Source organism: Ostrinia furnacalis, unplaced genomic scaffold, assembly GCF_004193835.3.
Source record: "Ostrinia furnacalis isolate ACB-3 unplaced genomic scaffold, ASM419383v2 OfSCF0078, whole genome shotgun sequence".
NCBI lineage: Eukaryota > Metazoa > Arthropoda > Insecta > Lepidoptera > Crambidae > Ostrinia > Ostrinia furnacalis.
The window spans coordinates 232,004-253,888 of NW_021130317.1; the positions used below are offsets into that span (position 1 = coordinate 232,004).

The 21,885-nt window shown below is 39.6% G+C and overlaps 1 protein-coding gene across 2 annotated transcripts in view; it reads right to left on the reverse strand.

The window, feature by feature from the left end:
• Positions 1–2,224: 2,224 nt before the first annotated feature.
• Positions 2,225–21,885, reverse strand: part of LOC114351209 (ABC transporter G family member 23) — a 76,187-nt gene continuing 56,526 nt past the window's right edge. For both annotated transcript variants that reach the window (XM_028302336.1, XM_028302328.1), the window contains 12 exons: positions 16,768–16,858; positions 13,991–14,129; positions 13,128–13,231; positions 12,522–12,625; positions 12,283–12,404; positions 11,590–11,717; positions 10,891–11,065; positions 7,985–8,088; positions 7,086–7,168; positions 6,242–6,395; positions 4,155–4,353; positions 2,225–3,409 (listed from right to left, as the gene is read on the reverse strand). In XM_028302336.1, coding sequence (XP_028158137.1) covers positions 3,195–3,409; positions 4,155–4,353; positions 6,242–6,395; positions 7,086–7,168; positions 7,985–8,088; positions 10,891–11,065; positions 11,590–11,717; positions 12,283–12,404; positions 12,522–12,625; positions 13,128–13,231; positions 13,991–14,129; positions 16,768–16,858 — 1,618 coding nt within the window. In that variant the 3' untranslated portion in view covers positions 2,225–3,194. The remainder of the gene's footprint in view (positions 3,410–4,154; positions 4,354–6,241; positions 6,396–7,085; positions 7,169–7,984; positions 8,089–10,890; positions 11,066–11,589; positions 11,718–12,282; positions 12,405–12,521; positions 12,626–13,127; positions 13,232–13,990; positions 14,130–16,767; positions 16,859–21,885) is intronic.

Genomic DNA, 21,885 nt, shown 5'->3' on the forward strand with positions numbered 1-21,885 from the left:
CTTTACTAGTAAGGAATCTTGCAAACCAGTACTAAAGTTACAATTGATGAAAAAAAAAAATGTAAATATAAGCGAACGAAAGCGAGGCCTGAACAATATAAATATAGAATATTTTGTCACAACTTAAATGTACAGAATTATATATATTTGTACTTTAATTGTGTAAAGCTTGCTAATAATTAAAAATTATGTTCGTCATTCTATGTAGGTAATGAATTGTTTTTTCTCTTTTGTATAATGTTTTGTTGGGAGCGTTGAAAAATCTCCGTATTTTGTACGTATTTATCCGTCGCGTCGCCGACTGCCTACTGGCACTTCCATAGTTTGTGTTTACGTCAAATGAAACCTTTTACTCCGTATTTTCGATGTCCATTCATTTTGTATAGGATATGTTAAGTTTTAGTTCTCTTTTGTAAAGGGGCCGGTCAATTCCTCGCGTTAGTGACTGATTCAGTTTCGCCATGCAGAGCTGGGGTGTTAATGTAAGTTAATGAATAAACAATGTGTGATAATTACTAAATGCCTTCGCAGCTACGGTTTTAATTATAAAAGTTGCTTGTCGAGCAATATTAGTGAACATAGGAATTGACTACGTCCCCTCGAGATATCATTGTAAAAATATATAGAGATGTAGTATAAAAGCAAAGACAGCGTGTTGTGTGCGAGTGTGCGAGCGAGACAGGCGATGCGTGCGCGAATTAGTTTAAGTCTAGTTTATAGTTAGGCAAAAACCGTGAACGCGAATACAAGAAAAATCAGTTTTTTTTTCTCTACGAGGGATCAACGGAGGTTTGCTTGTGAAATGTGATATGTCGCAATAAGCGGTGTGTTTGTGTTACGGACTAAATTTGTATGTGGTCGCGCGACAGATCGTTACGACCTCTGGCGGATGGTTGTTGACAACGAATAGTGCGAGCGGCGCCCGCGTCCCTTCTAGATGTCATTTTCGGTTGAAAAGATCACTTTTTGACAACACAATGCTTCGTATAATTGTTTGCTGGAATAAAACTGCTACAAACGGCGCCGTTTATTCAAAACCAAAGTAATCTTTTTATCCGAAAAGTCCTGTAATATACGGGCTCCATTGTAAAGAACAGAGGAAATTTAACACAATATACTGCTTACATGCATTGGAAAAGTTAGATTTAGGCTGCAACTTTGTGATTGCGTGTGATCATTCTATAGTATACTTACGTATTTTGTAGGTATATTTTGACGGTTGGATTTTTTATTGGCATGTATTTAAAAGTAACGAATATTTTGGATAAGCTGTAAAATCAGAACCAGATCTTCGGTACTGCAAATCCGAATGTTTTGCGATGTTGAAATTAACATTTTACATGTTGGTTATGTAAATAATGTAATTTGGTTTGCCGTACCGTTTATCTAAATAAGTATTGAATTATAATTTGCCAGTCAAAATTTAATTGGGGGTGCGTTCAGACATCGTGATTTCGCTAATCCTACGAATGTTTTTGTAGAGTTGGAATATGCTTTTCAAGGACTATTTACNTTATTTACATCTCGCTTGCACAATGTTATTTGTGATTGCGTGCCAGTGAGAGGCAAATAGACCCTGACACTTATTTCATAGCGAATAGAAACGTTTGAAGGTTTCCACTTTGTGCCAGTAAATCCAAAAATAAAGACTAATCCTAAACCAGTGACTTTTTTGGGACAAAAAATGGCCGCTTTTCTGATCCTGTCTCGCTCATTCTATACACATGCGAGCGAGAGGGGACTAGAAAAGTTAGTTCCATTACTTACCACATGTGGCGCTAGTTGTGAAGTTAGTTCTATTACTTACCACGTGCGACGCTAGTTGCGATGTCTGTGCTGCCTCCAAAGGAACGTTGTACAAAATGGTGTATCGAATAAATTGTTGTAATGATTGTTGTCGTGCCATTGCGCTATGCGGGCGCGGGCGCTTGCCGCGAGGATCAGAGTTGTTGTTGAATCCAAAATATTTCCTATAATATAAATTTTTATATCTGAACTTTGATGTTTTATTTGTGTTCACCTTTTGAGAATTTATGATCAGCAATAGTTGAAGTTGCATTTCTGAAAGTTTTTACAGACAGTTAATAAACATTTATTTAATTAGAATATTATTCTCTATAGTTCTCTTGAAGCTTTTGACATGTGGGGAAGGATTTGTAACACGTCATTTTGTGCCTAAAATACAATATATTGGGCTACTAAATAACATAAAAACAAACGAAAATTATAGAAAAACGTTTTATTTATAAATACCCACAAATCACATAGTTTGTTATCACGAAACTTATATTACGGCAATATGTAGTTTACAGTTTGGTTATTTATTTATTTAAAATACAATGGTATGAAAATCCACCACTACATTAAGCGAATCTTATTTTAATTTATAAAGAGTAAAATATGAAGTCACATAACGTCATCGGTATATTTCTCAAAAAATTGGCCACGAACATAATTTTATAAAATAGCTTAAAAACATAGTTTTATGTGAATTCATATTTTATGTACCGGCAGTAATATACTGTCAATACAGTTTCACATCTTTTCTTTATCTTTAATTTTTCTAAAAAGATTCACATTTCCTTTAAATTCAAATAAAACATTGTATGTTTTGGCCTTATTTACAATTAAAAGTTTCTATCTAATTAATTAATCTCTAATTTTAATCAAATTGTTTGAATAGCTGAAGTCTTAATTGCAGTAGCAAGATCGACTAACTTATACGTAAATACAACTGTTTAATACCCATATTGCAATATCCTACTTAGTTTTAAGGCATGAAATATTAAACTACCCAGAGAGACTTAAGTCCTCACGATTCAATCGTATCACCAGCAGATATTTATTACGGTGGACGGAGAACTCTACTAATGACCCTTTTTCAGTTGTCCATTAAAATTGAAACACCACGTTTTCTTTAGGTCTTGGTAGAACTCAAGTTCCAAGTCTATGCTTAAGTTCTGGCCAAGATTTTTGCCGCGTGTCTGTCACACCCAGACACATATGTGTTGTCGAGCCAATTTTATGTTGTGTCGATAGTTATGGAGATTTTTCTCGCAATAATTTCTTACCGCATGAAATCGATTTGCTCACAAATGTGTTTGTATTATGTGCACACCCACAAGTAATACAAAAGTTTTGCTGGAATCATCAACGCACAATGTTGGCGCAACTCAACTGTTCCCAAAAAATTCCTACGTCTTTTTCAACTTTAGCCTCAAGAAACAGAGGCCTAAAGTGACCGCGATCCAGACCAGGGTCACCAGGAATCCTTGGTAGACCGACGGCTCTAAGAAAGAGGACCCTCGCTCCATAATATCGCGGAGGGACTTGGAGGGAATCGTGAAGGGCAGCATGAGAGCGATGATCCGGAGGCCGGTTGACATGCCCTCTAGAGGCCAGAGGATTCCTGCGAATGGAAGAGTAAGAGTAGAATCAAGAAGAATATAAGAATACCTACAAAATATAAGGACTAATCCAGAACCCTGAGGATAGCTAACCCAGTGAACTAACTTTGTACCGCCTATGTTCATCAGAAATTATGTTATAATGGTAAAACATTTTTTTAAATCGGTTCAGCATAGTTTCGAAGCCTATTCAATAACAAACATTTATAATCAAATCTTTCCTCTTTATTATTATTGTAGATTTAGGTCTCCCTAAAATGGGAAATTACTGGTTGAAACTCTTGAAACTGTAAAAGTTTTGAGGAGGGTTTCCTTCGTTTCAAATGTCTTCTAATTATGATGTTACTAGCTTTCCGCCCGCGGCTTCGCCCGCGTGGAATTTTGTCTGTCACAGAAAAACTTTATCGCGCGCGTCCCTGTTTCAAAAACCGGGATAAAAACTATCCTATGTTCTTTCCCGGGACTCAAACTATCTCTATGCCAAATTTCATCAAAATCGGTTGCGAGGTTTAAGCGGGAAAGCGTAACAGACAGACAGACAGACAGAGTTACTTTCGCATTTATAATATTAGTTGGGATTGGTAGAATTTTACGTCAACTAATGACCTTCTTTGCCTGGTTCATTCCCATTATATTTGACGTCGGCCCTCCGTATCATGCGTCGGTCCTGGGTCGTCATTGTTGACTTGGGCCTCTTTAAGGTCAACCAAAGACCTAATAAAAAAAAACCATACATAGACCACTCACCGCACAAAAGAATCATGGGGTAGAAGCTTCCAGTAGCCACGAAGAAGGACATGGTATAGCTGGAGCAGTAGATTGACAGCAGGAATCCATAGCACATCCCGCAGAGTCCTTGCAGGAACAGCAGCAGGCCGCACGTTATCAGCGAACCCTCGGAAGGCATGCCGTAGCCGAGGAATGAGAGAGCCATCATCTCTGCCGTCTGGAAGGACCATTATCGTAAGATAAAAAGCTGTTAATTCATCAAAATTTGTATTACATTACAGGGCCTCAAATTATGTTAAATTGATATTTCGCATTTTTCAGTTCAGACAATCCCTAGCAATTACATTTGTAAAGGAAATGAAATGGTCGAACATTTACGTTTCCACGACTTCACCAGATCGTTGGTCCACTGATTGGGTTGATTCTCTTCAAATTGACTCTTCTTCCAATCTGTGGTCGCCACTCGAGAAAGTTTCTGCCTCGACGACCATCTAAGTCTTAGATTCTAATTTAGCTCTTAGATTCTAAGAGCTAATGTGGTCTGCCCAATGATACTTCTGATTCTATTAAGGGGAAACTCCGGGCACAGCACGTTCCATCACTCTTTGGGTGACTTTTATTGACCCTTCTGATGAAGCTTTTCGTAAAATACGTGGGACACTATTTAAGTTGTGAGCCTAACTATGAAAACAAAGTAGTATATTATTAAAATGGTATTGATTGCGTTTATTGGTATTGTCTTTCATGATTTATGTACTTTTTAATGTGTCCGAAACACTTTTCATAGCATTTTTTCCACTCAGCTTGAGGCACCTCTAAAGCATGGTTTTTGACCGCACCGACAGTTGCTTCTGGCTAAATAAATCACTGTTCACGCATTTAATTTTAATATAATGGGTACCAAAATAAGTGTTTAGATTCCAAGCAAGAATTTTGTAGCGTTGGACCCGTTTATTTCATATTTTGAGTGTTCAAATAGTCAGTTGTTTGACGAGACGTGTAAAAGCTCACATTTTCGTCACGAATGGCGATTCGACTATGCTGGCCAGTTTTCCTTATTAAACTGAAGACTTTTGGAAAAAGGTGGCTGTTTACTATTAAGAATGGTTAATTCTTAATAGTAAACAGCCACCTTTTAGGAATTCTAAATTTCTCTAGTGACGTTTCTGTCATATAATCGGATATTTCGGAAAAATAGGCGACCGTAAGTTTCAAAGTGTTCCGAGCGCATGGGACTTTTGTTGGAATTGGTTCATCTTAAAACACCTCCATAGTCGATAGCTGTTTATTTTCAGGATCATTATGCATAGATCCTTAATTCGTCAACTGTCACAATTTTAAAAACGGCTTTTAAAGCTTTTTAAACATATTTATCAAACATTTCCAAGGACTAAACGACACAAGCGTCCTATTGAGCGTTTGAAAAATTTTGTGACATCCAGCGAGAAAAAAACGTATTAACCATAATATAGTCATACAATATTTTATTACTTCTAGTGGAATTAATGCCTAGGATTATTTCAATCCTACGATATATCACATGACGAGTTTTCTCTTCCATTTTTCTTACAACATCAATGTTTTCCGCCATTATTAGTCATTTTGGATGACTTTCGCAAAGTTCACTGGTGAGCCAATGACATACAATATTATACTTCTTAAACTAGCGTCTTACAATGGTAAAGGACAGATCTTTATCACCAAAAGTGAAATTATCTGACCGCTTCAGTTTTGTATTGATTAACCACGTCGAAAGTCATAATAAATCTTCGCGCGAAAATTTCCGCAAATCAATTCCATGTTTTTGTAGTCAAGATAATTTTCAATTCAATGTTAATAATACAAAACGTGCTCAAATGATAAAAAGTTTTGAATAAGGTTGTAGTCAAAAATGACAAACTTTTCATTAAAAGTATCAGATGTCGTCTAACAACACGTTATGTTGTCGAGGCTCACAACTTAAATAGTGCCCTAGTACATCGGCGGGAACGGGAGGTGGGAATAGTTCCGCAGCCTGTAGGCTAAGCACGAATAAGTAACTTGGGTAAAAAGTATTCGTATCGTTAATGTAAATAATTTGTATGAGATTGTGTTATTACACGCACCTGCAGCACAATGATGGCGGCTTGCAGCGCTATATGCACGTTCAGCATCTCCTTAGGCTTGACTCCGGCGACCGCGCTGCGCTCCCACACGCCCTCCAGCCGATCGCCGATCAGCAGCGTCGACGTCACCACCGCGGGTAGGAAGAAGATTATGCTGCACAAAATATAATTTATTTAACCTACACCACCACATAACACATAACTTTTAGCTTTGACATATTAAATAACCAGAATCCGCGAGAGTCAAGAGAGGGCAACTCTCTTCGATACCTAATCACGGAAAACTCTTAGGCTGAGTTGCACCACCTACTTACCTGTAACTATGACGTTAACTGGTGTTTTTTGTATGGACTGACAGATTTTTAAGTTAAAGTAAGATGGTGCAACCCAGCCTTAAACATTAGGGCTTCTAATCCCGCATGCCTTTTTGGGATCTTGGTATCCGCGGGAGAAATAATTTTCATTGATGCGGGAAACCCATGGAGCCTTCTTTTTTACTCCCGCCAAAACCCGCGGACCCCGCACGTCTAATGCCACAGTGAGCGTTTGGTGAGTCTCGGTATACCGAGATTGGAACCCCTACATCATAGTCATTTGTTGCACTTACAGTGCATCGTACTCTATGCCGCAGCTGGCAGTGGCTGTATTAAAAATATTCTTGAGGTCATCGGTCCATCATACAGGAAGGCGTCCTTCAAAGTGGGCTCTATGCGAGAACTCGTTTACGGCAAATTGAAGCAATTGCAAGGGAAGTATTTATAAAACTATTAATTGTAAAGAAAGACAGCTTACTTTGGAACTGCTGCTGCACCTATTTGCTTTATAACAAAAAAACGACACTCACGTGATCATGATCCCCGGAGCCATGAACCACACCATTTGAGTGTCCATCTTGCCGTACACCGGGTCTTGGAAGCGGACCGGCATCTGAAATGATCCATTGCATATTGCATCAGTTTTATAACTTTAAACGTGATGTTGTTTTAGAAAAAACGACTCTCAGGACTCAGTAAGTTTTTGAAGAGCACTTTTACATGTCCCAAAATTTTTTTCAAATATTACCACCTCTGCGATGAGAGGTGACTTATGATACTTACTGTTTCTATACGTCTACGCGTCTTTTTGAGTCGTCTATGCCGTTCATTAGAATTTCCTTAAGAATGACCAAAATGGAGAAGGCGTTTGACCTGAATTCTTACTTTGGAAAAATTGGAAGATACTCCCACATAGTATTCAATATCTAATGACAAGGACATTAACCAATAAATAAGACTCGAAAAAATAAACAACATACATAATTTAATTTATAATACCAAAGTTGCTAATGAAGTTATTAATACTTCAGTTAAATCGGTGGCTCCAATAAACAATAAAAACAGCAACAGTTTAAGAACAAAGAATAAACTATGAAAAGTGCATGTGTTTAATAATTTTAAATACTTAGGTTAATTAGATACCTACAGTCAATAAGTTTTATGTTGAACATAAATACATGAATGTTGATTGCTGAAAATAACAATTTAATGTATGTATTTTATATAATGACGTGTTACCTTTTTCGTATGTACAATGTGAATTCAGGTTGTAAGTAATCTGAAACTTTACATAGATAAATATAATGGATAGAAATAATGTAGTATTACTTATGTAAAATAGATATGTCCTAAGTAATAAATAAATAAGTGAATATTGCACAGTGAATTGCCTATAATAACAAGCTTAGAATTTTACAGTATTGCTAACCTGAGCCAAGTCTTCGTTCCTTCCGCAAGCCCGCATCGTTCGCTTCGTGAAACTGCTGTACGTTTTGTGCAGCTGACTCTTTATGAAGTTGGTTATTTGGTGATCTGGAAATAAATAGTTACAATTTTTAGTTTTTTTTCTGAAGGCATTATTAGGTACTTAGATACCAAAACTCCAACTCAACCTAGTTGCGGTGGAAATACAGCGCTCTGTACAGCGCGCCGCTAGCTTTGATGACGTCATCCCAGATACTGATGACGTCATCTTAGGCAGACTGATGGAAGGCTTTAGACACTAACAGTGGTGATAAGCCAGACACTTTTGACGTCACTTAGAGCAGATTTGAGAGACCTACTGCTAGCTCAGACACAGCTACGACAACCTAGACACTGCTGAGGTCAGCTCAAACACTGCTAACGTCATCCTAAGTAGACTTAAATTGTAGGTGACTTTATGAGGGTATAACTTACTGCTGACGTCGACCCAGACGCTAATGCTGCTGTCGTCTACCACGTCATCAGGGAAGTCCCTGATGACGCGCCGCGAGCGCGTCGCTGAAGTTGCGGTGGAAATACAGATTTGATGACGTCATCCCAGATACTGATGACGTCATCTTAGGCAGACTAATGGAAGGCTTTCGACACTTACTGGTGGCGATAAGCCAGACACTTTTGATGTCATCTTAGAGACTTGTAGCAGACTTAAGAGTTAAGATACTTACTGCTAGCTCAGACACTGCTGTCGACAACCTAGACATTGCTGATGAATGACAGATTGGTGCAGACTCTATGACACTTACTGCTGAAGCCATCTCAGATTCTGACACTAATGGCAAGCTTTATGACACTGCATGTCATCACAGACTGGTTTTGATTTTCTGGCCGTAGACTTTATGACACTGCACTCTTTGACGTCATCTCAGACAGACTGGTGGCAGAATTTCTAGATTTTTTTTTAAAGAATACTTACTGCTGACGTCGACCCACGACTACCACGTCATCAGGGACTTCCCCTTCGCGCACGCGCGCCGCGAGCGCGTCGCTGAAGTTGCGGTGGAAGTACTGGAAGTACAGCTTTGATGACGTCATCCCAGATACTGATGACGTCATCTTAGAGTAGATTTGAGAGACTTACTTACTGCTAGCACAGACACAGCTACGACAACCTAGACACTGCTGAGGTCAGCTCAAACACTGCTGACGTCATCTTAAGTAGACTTGTAGCTGACTTTATGAGGGTATCACTTACTGCTGACGTCGACCCAGACGCTAATGCTGCTGTCGTCCACCACGTCATCAGGGACTTCCCCTTCACGCACGCGCGCCGCGAGCGCGTCGCTGAAGTTGCGGTGGAAATACAGCTTTGATGACGCCATTCCAGATACTGCTGACGTCATCTTAGATACTTGTGGAAGACTTAAGAGTTAAGACACTGCTAGCTCAGACACTGCTGTCGACAACCTAGACATTGCTGATGAAAGACAGATTGGTGCAGACTCTATGACACTTACTGCTGAAGCCATCTCAGATTCTGACACTAGTGGCAAGCTTTATGACACTGCATGCCATCACAGACTGGTTTTCTGGTCGTAGACTTTTTGACACTGCTCTCTTTGACGTCATCTCAGACCGACTGGTGGCAGAATTTATAGAATTTTTTAATAGAATACTTTCTGCTGACGTCGACCCAGACGCTATCTTAGACAGACTAATGGAAGGCTTTTGACACTTACTGGTGGCGATAAGCCAGACACTTTTGATGTCATCTTAGAGACTTGAGAGACTTACTGCTAGCTCTAGCTCAAGACTTTTTGGAATTTCTTGATTTTTTTTAAATAATACTTACTGCTGACGTCGACCCAGACGCTAATGCTGCTGTCATCTACCACGTCATCAGGGACTTCCCCTTCGCGCACGCGCGCCGCGAGCGCGTCGCTGAAGTTGCGGTGGAAGTACAGTTTGATGACGTCATCCCAGATACTGATGACGTCATCTTAGGGACAACTGATGGAAGGCTTTAGACACTTACTGGTGACGATAAGCCAGACACTTTTGACGTCAACTTAGAGACTTATAGCAGACTTATGACACTTACTGCTAACGTCAACTCACACACTGATAACGTCATCTTAGACACTAGTAACGTCATCTCAGATACTGATAACGTCATCTCAGACACTGATAACGTCATCTCAGACGCTGCTGATGTCAGCCCAGACACTGCTGACGTCAAGACACACACTGCTGAGGTTATCTTAGATAGACTGTTGCCGATCTTATGACATTTACATACTGCTGAATTCAGCGTCAGACTTTTTGACGCAGCTGACGTGATCTCAGAGATAGACGATTCATTAGCGACTTTATAAGAATACAACACTTACTGCTGACGTCGACCCAGACGCTGATGCTGCTGTCGTCCACCACGTCATCAGGGACTTCCCCTTCCCGCACGCGCGCCGCGAGCGCGTCGCTGAAGTTGCGGTGGAAATACAGCGCTCCGTATAGCGCGCCGCTGGCTACCGCTGCTTTGTGACGTCAACGCAGATACTGATGACGTCATATTAGACAGACTGATGGAAGGCTTTAGACACTTACCGGTGACGATAAACCAGATACTTTTGACGTCAACTTAGAGACTTGTAGCAGACTTATGACACTTACTGCTAAGTGCTAACGTCAACTCAGACACTGATAACGTCATCTCAGACACTGATAACATCATCACAGACACTGATAACGTCATCTCTGACACTGCTGATGTCAGCCCAGAAACTGCTGAGGTTATCTTAGACTGTTGCCGATCTTATAACACTTACTTCTGAATTCGGTGCTAGACTTTTTGACGCAGCTGACGTGATCTCATAGATAGACGCTTCAGCGACTTTATAAGAATAGAACACTCACTGCTGACGTCGACCCAGACGCTGATGCTGCTGTCGTCTACCACGTCATCAGGGACCTCCCCTTCGCGCACGCGCGCCGCGAGCGCGTCGCTGAAGTTGCGGTGGAAATACAGCGCCCCGTACAGCGCGCCACTGGCCACCGCTGCTTTGGCCTCTTCTGTGGTTTCGTATGGAATCTAGGAACGAAGTTTAGGGAACGGTTATTTAATAACATGTTGCTGTTCGGTACTTGACTAACACTATTAGCCAATCATGACTTCTTAAAAAACTAGCCCAGAAAATCTAGCTGGTAATCAATTTGCTGCAATACTTAGGGCTCTTTCAAATTAGGCGCTTTGAGCAGGACATCAGTCGTACTTTTTCAAGACCGCACACTAAGAGCTGGTCCAGATGGCGCGTTTTTTTCGCGCGTTTCTAACCACGACATTGTGAATTTGTGAGGTAGGTACTAGAGATTCATACATTCTGTCCACACGCGCGTTTTGCCGCTCCCGCAAGTAAAAACGCGTTACCTGAACCAGCTCTTATTACAAAATTCTCCGTGTGGGGTCCTGGAAACGGACGACTCACGTGTGGCTCAAAATGTCTGATTTAAAAGAGCCATAGTATTCGATTTTTAGTAGGTAAGTAGGTAGGTTTTGAAATCTGTGGCAGCTAAAAGTGTGTCAATTGACTGCAGTGTGCGGTATCAGGTACTTACTTGATACAATTCTTTCTTCTCCATTTCTTCTAAGAACCAACAACTGAGCATGTACTGTTCGCACGTGTCTTCTTCCTCTATCCTGACTATTGGCCGTAAGCTGCTATTTCTGCATATATCGTGACCATCTGTAAATAAAAATATAAACAATAATAGAAGATCAGATCAGGTACCTGGTGAATGCCCGTGCTGTGCCGTAACAAATTGCCCTCTCTCTTCCCTTGGATAACGTAAGAAAGACTTGAAAGAGGGTGAAATAATCCGTCTCGGTCAAGTGTTGGACAAGGATTTGGCTTACATTCGTTTCGTTCGTTTCAGCCGAAAGACGTCCACTGCTGGACAAAGGCCTCCCCCAAGGATTTTCACAAAGACCGGTCCTGCACCGCTCACATTCAGGCACCTTCCGCGACCTTCACCAGATCGTCGGTCCACCTAGTGGGAGGCCTGCCTTACATTAGCTTAAATTAATAAGAGAGGGTCGTGCTGACTCGTGCTTCTGCAGTGGAGGAGACGTAAATGATCTGGTGATAATGACGATTAGATAAGTCACATTTCAGCCTCATGACGTCCACAGCTGGTCAAAGGCGGGAGGGTCTGCAGCCGCCGAGTAGGAAGCCAGTACCTTTTTTGCTATTAAATAAGTTACCTACTAAGTATTGGTATATTTATAGAACGTTTAGTTAGGTTACTTACACGGTGAAAAGGCGGTTTCTTCATTCACCACGGCTAGATGTAGCCCACGAGGGTTGTGTCCAATGGCAGAGAAGAACGCCACGATCTGGATGATGGGGAACAGGATGGAGAACACCAGCCCTCTGGGAAAGAATAACATTTTGTTAAATGCAGCCAGAATTCTGGGACAGACAGAGTCGCGTTCTTTTAGGCAACAATGTAGACGTGTTTTTACAAGATTTTGAGAACTTTCTACTTACCCTGGATGCCGGGAGAACTGCTGTATGCTCTTAATAAATACTGCCTTATACCTCGCCTTCGATCTGCCTCTACAGTCTTTTGGTTTCTCTTTTGTTGTTAACACCTGTAAAATATAAAACATGTCATCAACATTGAACTTAATGAAAGCTTTAAAGCCTGGTCTACTGGCCGATTTGTCGGCTCTAAGTATATTAAATATCTAGATTCGACAAATCGTCCCGTGGGTCAGTTTCTCTCAGGGAGAGTTGTCTCTATTCATAACCGACTTCCAAAAAAGTGAGATTCTCAGTTTGATTGACGTCCGTAATCACAAACGATGCTTGCTTAAGCCAGTGAAGCAGAAAATCGAACGCACAGCGTTCGTGTGTCACCCTGTGCGTCCACTCGCACTGTGAGACCTCATACTAATGTTTGTGAATACGGGCGTGAACCGATTTGATACGCTATTAGATAAGTAATTTGTTTCAACATTCTGGAGAAATTTTAGCATTGGTAGGTACTTTGAATCTCATGTCAATGATTATAATGGCAGGAAAAACTCCTGAACGCTTAGGAGTCGGAGGATAATTTTTCACAGTAAGTAGGTTAAAAAGTAGTATACTTACATCGGTACTGCTGGTGACCACGTTAAAGTCTTCCCGCGACTCGTACCGACTGTCCACGACGCTGGGAATCCCGTCCGGGATGACGTCGGGAGACGCTGTGAGGGCTGCGGAAGATAACTTTGGTATAGCGAAGAATATGAGTCCATTTAGGAAAGTAGGTCTTAGAGATTGTACGAAAGAAAGCTCGTGGTTGTTCAATTGGTCCATTATGTTCTGGAGTACCTAACTCTCCTTTAGATTTATAGTGCGATTTCAAACGGTTTGTTTTTAGGTCATACATAATTCGGTAATTATCAACTATCTAGATTTCCATTCAAAAACTTTTTACTGAAGTAGTTTTCTTATGTCTTTTCTTTCTTCTTCAGACAGAAGCTGAGAATTGCCATCACTTCTTACGAAATCCACGGAGATTAAGGATGAGTTGCACCACCTAACTTTAACCGTAACTATAACAATAACCGGGGTTTTTTGTATGGAGTTTGACGGATTTTTGACGTTTGTTAAAGTTAAAGTAAAATGGCGTAACTCAGCCTAAGTGTGACTTAAGGGGGAAATAAAATAAAAATAAGGGTTTCCCAACCCTTTTAACTGTGTGGGGAATCTTTCTTTTTCTCTAGTAAAGAGAGGAGCTTGCTCCTATAGTGGAGACTAACGCCCGTATTCACAAACAATGCTTGCTTAAATGAAGCAGCAAATCAAACGAATGAGCGCGAAGCTCTGTGATTGGTTCGTGTTTCGTGTGTCACCCTGTGCGTCCACGCGCACTGTGAGACCTCATAGAATGTTTGTGAATACGGGCGTTATAGTGCGATTTCAAACTGACATTTTTAGTCATTTATTAGATTTCCTTGCAAAATACTTACTGGGCCTTCTTCTAGGCATTTCATGTTGGCGAAGGGCCAGCTTTAAGAAGGCGTCTTCAAGCGTGTCGCAGTCGAATTTCCGGAGTAGTTCCTCGGGGGAATCTTCGGCCAGGAGTTGACCATCTCGGAGTAGACCGATCTAGAGAAAAGAAGAACTTTAAGAGAGAATTCAATAAAACTCAAAAACCCATTTTATTTTTGCAAGTAGGCTTTTAAAAAGCACTTTTACACGTCCGAGTATGAACCTTACCACTGCTTCGGGACAATAAATGGGCCAATGCTGAGAAGAAGCAGCGCAAGAAACTCAGTCACTATTGTCAGCTTATTTTTAGTCTAAGGGTCATAGTACAGACTTTTCATAGGCGATAGTTCTTTTTACTCTAAGAGCCCCCGCAGACTGTATAGAATTTTCATCGGCAGATAGATAGCTTCGTTGGCGTCTAATTTGTATGAGGAATCGGCCGATACCAAATCGTTGTAATGTACGCACTTTCATACATATTCATACTGATTAACAGCCTGACCAAACAATCGGCCGAAATAAGCTCGTAATCGAGTCGTAGATGTGTGAGAAGATTGAAGTATTTCTTAGTAAGGGTTGATGGAACAATAAGCGTCAGCCATAGATTCCCATTCCAAGAAGTACGGTAACATTGCTATCTTGCCCTAGATTAATATGAGTCACTGTGGTAGTTGAAGGCTTTGTCCGGATTCCCGTAGTTCTTCCCACCAAGGCGATCGACGGAGTACCGGGGTTATTTTAGTGAGGAGAGGGGAGTCCCACATAACTTACTTACCCTGTCCCCGCAGGGTAGATATGCAATTTAATACAATTTTTCCCCGAAAAAAAAGGTTAATATGGGTTACTTATAGATCATTTGCAAAATTGTCTTTAATTGGGCACTATCTTTTCATTCTACATTCAAGTTCTGTTATCGTTTCGCTAGAGAATTTGACCTAAATTTCAGACATCGAAAAGGAAAATAAATAGTAACTAGTTACTATTATGAATGCGAGTAAGTACCTATCTAGTGCATCACCAAAACGACCAAAAAGTGACAGTTGCGGACTGTTATTTGGCAAATCGTTGCCAAATGCCGAGACCAATCACCGGGGCCTTGAAAAGACTGTTACAAATAGATTTTGATTATTAAGACTTGAAGTTGTCTGACTATAGGTCACTTAACTCAATCAGTGCAGACGGGAACAAACGTCAAGCACTGATGAGGCATGGGATAAGCACGGGAGTGAGGAAAAAAGCGGGAGATCTATGACTGCAAGGTTTTATTAATCCTTCAAATGACTTAAATCACAGTTAAAGGACATCTTCTGAAAAATGGGATAGCAATTAAAGGGACCTATCAGGTATTCAGGTTCAGATTATCTTTTCCGATCATTTGATTCAATGGTGTAGCCTAACTTAGACGGGCCCTACTCAAATTTGTTGGGGTCCCATCTAAAATAGGTCATTCTATCATTAGGGATGAGAAGAGGTCATTAGACCCTTTATATTTAAATCAAAATCCTAAAAAGTCCGGCTCTGGGGGCTCCGTATTATTAATACGGCTGATACGGCGGTAGCTACGCCCCTGATTTGATTACAACTCAAGGTTGAGTCCCTAGGCAGTGGGATTTTCCCAATCAGCAAATCTACATTGCTTAGCTTTGGGTAGCCAAAACGAGGGTGTGACGTCAAATGGTCGCAGGCGCATTGTAACCTGTATTAGGGCTGGTGGGGCCAAGACTGGCCCTCTGCCAGCGGACCTATTGTCTTGCTGTGGATTCTTGGAAAGTAGATGCTCAAGAAAAGGCTTCTGGAAGATTCCATCTTTAAAACAAAAATGGAAACTTCTATCGTTCAATAAAATCAATCATACAGACATTCGGCGTAGTGACGTACTTAGTTAACTCTGCAAGGCCTAGGTTCAAATTATTAGTCGGGTCGTCGGGTCAATATAAATAAAACTGACATGACATGATATTATTGACGTCATTGTACCAAGTAGTAATTTATATTTTTATTTCTGAAACTCAAACTCAAAATCGGTGAATTTACTTGGCATTAACGTCACATTTAGACCTGCCAAGATCGGTGAAGACGCCAAAATTAGACAAGTATGAAGTTTAGAAAAAAATCATTTGAATAAGATATTAATGTTTCAATGTCTGTTGTATGAAATAGCTAATTATCTAATAATGATATCCCACAATAGCAACAGTCGCAATCGCTTCATGGCTGTGGTTATTGAATATCAATGAGTTTCAACAGCTACTTAAGTGCAACCATGCAACAGACTAGCTATCAGATGCAATCGCCAGTAATCTTTATTATAAATCAATTACAGCTACAAAGCTAATCGCGACATTGACGAAATTGGCGGCAAATCTAGCATTGAGCTAATGAAAACCTTCTTGGTGCTTTTTTTATTTCTTTCTGCAAGGACACTACAATCATTAGGTACATGTGTGTCGCCAGTATTTCACGGATAGAACACGCCAAGTCATAAAAAAACAAAAAAATCACTGTCAATATTTTGACGTTCCAAATTCAAACTCAAGATTTATGTATTATAATTTGTCTTGGATTGTGCGTTGTCATCATTAGCAACTTTTTAAAATCAGTAGACGTGTAAACTGCCAGTAACTTTCGTTGTGTTAAGTTTTCACTTTTTTTTACATGTCGATGTCTTATCGTCCTTATTTTTTTCAGTAAACTATGAACCTTAATATACCAGTACAAGCTCCAAAATCTATCGTTATAAGCTACAAATAGTTACCTTGTGTGCTTGTTTCGTTTCGTCAATGTAATGTGTGGTTATGATGACTGTGGTGCCGCCTCGCGCGAGCTCTGCTAGGAACTCCCATATCCTGGAAAATAAGGCAGTTTGTTACGACAAGTTACTGTAACATCAGGTTTATTAACCAAATTATAGACTGTTTACTGGGCTAGCTGACACTCCCATATCTGACATAACTTTTTTGAGCTGTCAAAAGGCTTAATTTCCCATAGTCGCTTCGTGTCGCGCGCTATAATAATTGTATAAACTAATGTTTATCAGGAATAATTTAGGATTCGAATGTTGAAAGATTTTTTAAAATCAGTCCAGTAGTTTCGGAGCCTATTCAATACAGAAAATCTCATTTTTTAATTATTTTTTTCAAATGCTTCCTTTTTATAATATTAGTGTAGAGAAAAAGTATCTAATATTTAGTTAGGAAAATAATTATAAAAATAATACCCAATGTAGGTATTATAAACAACGGCTAAAACGAAATGGTTCACGTGATTTCGAAGTAAAAATAAAAATAACAACAAAATGATTAGACTTTTTTATCAATTAACTTTTTTCTTACAAACAGAGTGCTGTCAAATAAGTAATAACATGTTCTTGATCAGCATCGCGTGACTAATGGGTAAATAAATACATAAATATGTACAACTATAATGAGAATTGTGTTCAGTTAATGACGGACAGTTTATCGCTAACTTTTTTAACTAATTTGCTGACGTATTTATTTAATAGCTGCTATTAAGACGAACCGGGAAATCTATTTCTAAGCGTTTTTGGAAATTTTGATGATTTGCACACAGTTTGCAACAGAGTCGACTAGTCAATACTCAATACTCAATACTCAAATCTTTATTTACAGCTTAATTCGTCACAATTTTTAAATTTCTCGTGTCAAATTAGGGATAATTTATTTTGTTACGGATCTAATGATAACTTTCCCCCGGTACAAACTTAAACTTCACTGGTTGGGTCTTTATTGGCGGCCAAGCTGTGGGTTGATCCTGGCTACACAGGACTTGCAGCGGTGGAAATGAGAGGTCAAATGAGATTTAAATTTGAATTTGTGTTATTTACGTTAAATAGGAAATTTAATTTACTTTCAATATAGAAACTTAAAAAATGTGCGACGATTTGACTTTCGTCCGTATTCACAAACATTACTATGAGGTCTCACAGTGCGCGTGGTGTAACACAGGGCGACACACGAACCAATCACAGAGCTGTATACAACGCTGTGCGTTCCAATTGCTACTTCACATAAGCAAGCGATGGCGCAAAGTGAGAATATCTAACCCGTTTTTGTAGGTATTTCGGTCAATTAATTAAATAAATAGGCACGCATTACTTCATTGATAAATTAGTTAGCGTCAACTCTAGCGATTAAGCAATGGACTCCCATTTGGCGACACCATAATTTTACAGGCGCAGTATTTCCATCACAAAACCCATAAAATACGATTTATAGAGCATAATTTCCAGAAAGTTCTCCAACAAATGCACAACAACTTAATATGCAAACTAATTGAGCATTCCCTCCTCGAACCAAATGTCATTGCTTCGAAGGTATCCCGAATCATGGGCATGTTCTAAATTATAGCATTTTGAACTTTAAACACAGAGATATAAGGAACAGATAAAGTTGATTAAGTTGATAATGAAAGCTACGTAATTAACAATCGATTGACAGGAAAAGTGAATCATTGTACGATGTTGTTGTGACGTGGGACGATTGCTAAATACCTAGTGATGCTATGGCCGTAAGAAAATTATTTTTTTGGTTCTAAGTATACTTTGGTTTCACATGTTATTTCTAGCACAATAATAGCCATTTCAGCCAAAGGACGTCCACTGCTGAACCAAGGCCTCCAAGGTTTTCTACAAGACCGATCCTGCCCGACCCGACCTACAAACGTGGTCGCCCCAAGCAAACTTGGCGGCGCACTGTGGCAGACGAGGCGAAGAAGATCGGCAAGAATTGGAGCGAGATCAAACACATAGCTCAAGACCGAACGCGATGGAGGACTGTTGTGGACGCCCTCTGCCCCATCTAGGGGACAAAGGACCATAAGTCAAGTAAGTCAAAGATCCTGCTGTGCCCTACCCGCGTTCGAGGCATCTAGGATTGTCAGTCTACCGAGTTGAGGGCTTTCCTCATTGTATTTTCGTGGCCGCCATTATCTTTTCAGTCCTACTCCTTGCATATTAAAAAAAGAATAAGCTAATTGTGGGTTACGCACTCATATCAAAACCCACTGGTTCACTACAGTAAAATTAGAATTTTGGGTCCCTATCTGTTTTTCTCGTTTATGATTGCATATCAGGATGTGTTAAAGTTAGTGAGATAGTTACGTAGTTAGTAGTAAATATAAGCGGGATGACAGACTGATGGTAATCTGATCTTGATATGTAACAAAAGAATCAAGTTTCTCTAAGTAGCTTCCTCCTGCACACAGAAAATGATATTGTGCTTACAAGTGGCAAGGAATAAATTAAATCGTTCCTCCTTTATTATGTTGCATTTTTATGCGCTATGATTACAAAAGAGCTATTGTATTTCAAGTTTTATAAAATAAAGTTGAATCTCTACTTATTTATTTATTTATTTGTAATAGGTATACAAACAGTTTACAGTCAGTATTGAGTTACTTTAAGAATTTAGATATCATCACCATTATTATCAACAGCCTTTTACAGTCCACCGCTGGACTATTATTATAAGCCTCCTCCACTGTAGTGGAGGGTTTTGCCATAATCCCCACACTTGCCAGGCGGGTTGGAGATCGCAGTTTAAAAGATTGATGATTTTCAGAGAGCGCTGCTGCCCGTTCTCTGTAGCCTATTTAGGTTTACTTACTTATGGGATAAGCTAAAATAAGATTGCTGAAAAAATATTGCATACTTAATTGCGAAACATGTAATTATAAAGTGTGACGAATTTAAATATGCTTTTCTCTGTGACGACGAGTCGACTCTGTGGCAAATCTTACGATACGTCCCGCTCGCGTTACGTACCAAATTCTATTGTGAATATACCTTTACATCAACTTCATTGCCTCGGATGTTATCGTTGGAATAAAACCACAACAGACGTAATATTTCTTCCGCCAAGACAATGTCGTGGCCGCCTATTGTTCTATTACTATAATAATTACCTATCTTGCAAATTGCATCACCATCACGATCGAGCTAGAAATTAATAGCAAACCTTTACTAACTATTGTTCTCTGTTATTATTTTAATTGAGATGTGTTTCAGTCATGCAATACTGTGTTAGATTAATTTGTTTACTTAAGTAAATGTTAAGAAAAATCAATTAATTAAAATGAAGATTACATTAGTGATAGTCTATTTAAGAATTCATTAAGTTTATTCAAGTATGCACTAATGAAAATGAAAAAAAAGTGTGAAATGCCTGATTAATCAAATCCAGTTAGCATAAGATGCGCGCCGTGATAACTTTTATCGACGTCAAAATGTATGGGCAAAACTGAGGGGCAAAATCGATAAAATGGAGTGATAACCGCTTATCGTGGCGCGCATCTTAGGCCTACAGAACATTCGAGTCATAGTGCTTTTTCAATCTGTGAATTTAGGAGTATGGTAATTATGTCAAAACATAGTCACTTAATTCTCATGGCTTAGAAAACCCGATAAGTGTCACAAATCCACCACCTATCTATAGCAATCAACATACCATTAATCATCATTAACACGGTACACTGGCTTACTTAAACGAGTAAAAACAATCGATGCTGTGCGAAAACCGGTGTCGTAGTCAAAATATAACGGTTACCTCACTTTTATTGAGAGCTTGGCAAAATAGTGTAACCTAATGCCAGAACCACTCTTCACTCTTCACTAAAGGAGATCTATGCCCGTTTTCACCATCAATCCCTAATTTTTAAGTGACCCCTTAGGTAACACATAAACAGGAATTTTGGTTTCATCATTCGGGGTCACTTAAAAATTAGGGATTGATGGTGAAAACGGGCACTAATCTATCAAAATCAATGATAATTGAGGATTTGGCGTACACTCCCAACGCTGACTGGGAAAGGCTGATGTTTGCCTTTTGCGATATCCACGGGAAGAATGGGAATGGTCATATTCTACTCTATCGGTACCATCATAGCCAAAATGTCTTTTTACAATTTTCAAGGTGATAAACAATAGCAGCGTGCTGTTTGATTGCGCAATTTTTTTCAATGTTTTTCACTAGTCCAGATCTTCCCTACCTTTTTTTTTACCGTGAGTCTGTGACGCTCTTGGTACTTTGCCATTCTTATGGTTTTATGCCAAAAAGTTTGAAGGAAAGAAAGAAGAAAGATTTTTTTATTCAGTCCAAAATACTTACACTACCTACAACATCAATGTAAGTACAACATAGTTTGTTTAATTTGAACCAAAATGGCAGTCACTCAGCATGTGTTATGCTCTAGGTTAGGACATAGAGCAAACTGCTGGTATTCTGTGGCAGTCATATGTGAATAGACACCGAAGACTTTTGAAGCTGTTCTATTCAGGCTATGGCAATAATAACCGAGTCAGCTGATAGCTCATCGCCTGCGAGCTGGGTTCCGTCCTAATAACCACCATAATTGTTGGAAGATTAACCATTCTCTCGGACAGTAGAAATATGCCAGATATAATGGGTATATTGTCGGAATGCATGGGCATTGTCATGCAATGGTTATATAATATGCCTTCGTTTGAAACGAAAGGATTTTGGCTTTGGGGGTTTCCAATAAAATGATTCAACTTGGCATTTAGCATTGAAGATGTAAAATGTCAACCAAAAGATGACGTATAGCACTCTTTTTGTACATTATCTCGTTTGATTTAACTAACAGATGTTCAAAGTTGGAAAAAGGCTTCCCCAAAGGATTTTCACAACAAAAGGCCTTTGTTTCCCGTGACCTTGACCAGATCGTCAGTCCACCGAGTAAGATCCTGCCTACTTTACGTCTTTCGGGCCGCGGTCGCCACTCGAGAACTTTTCTGCCCCAACGGCCATTAACTCTACGAGCTATGTGCCCCGCCCACTGCCACTTATGTTTGGCAATTCTGAGGCGCAAATTCATAATACAACTCAATACTGTAATT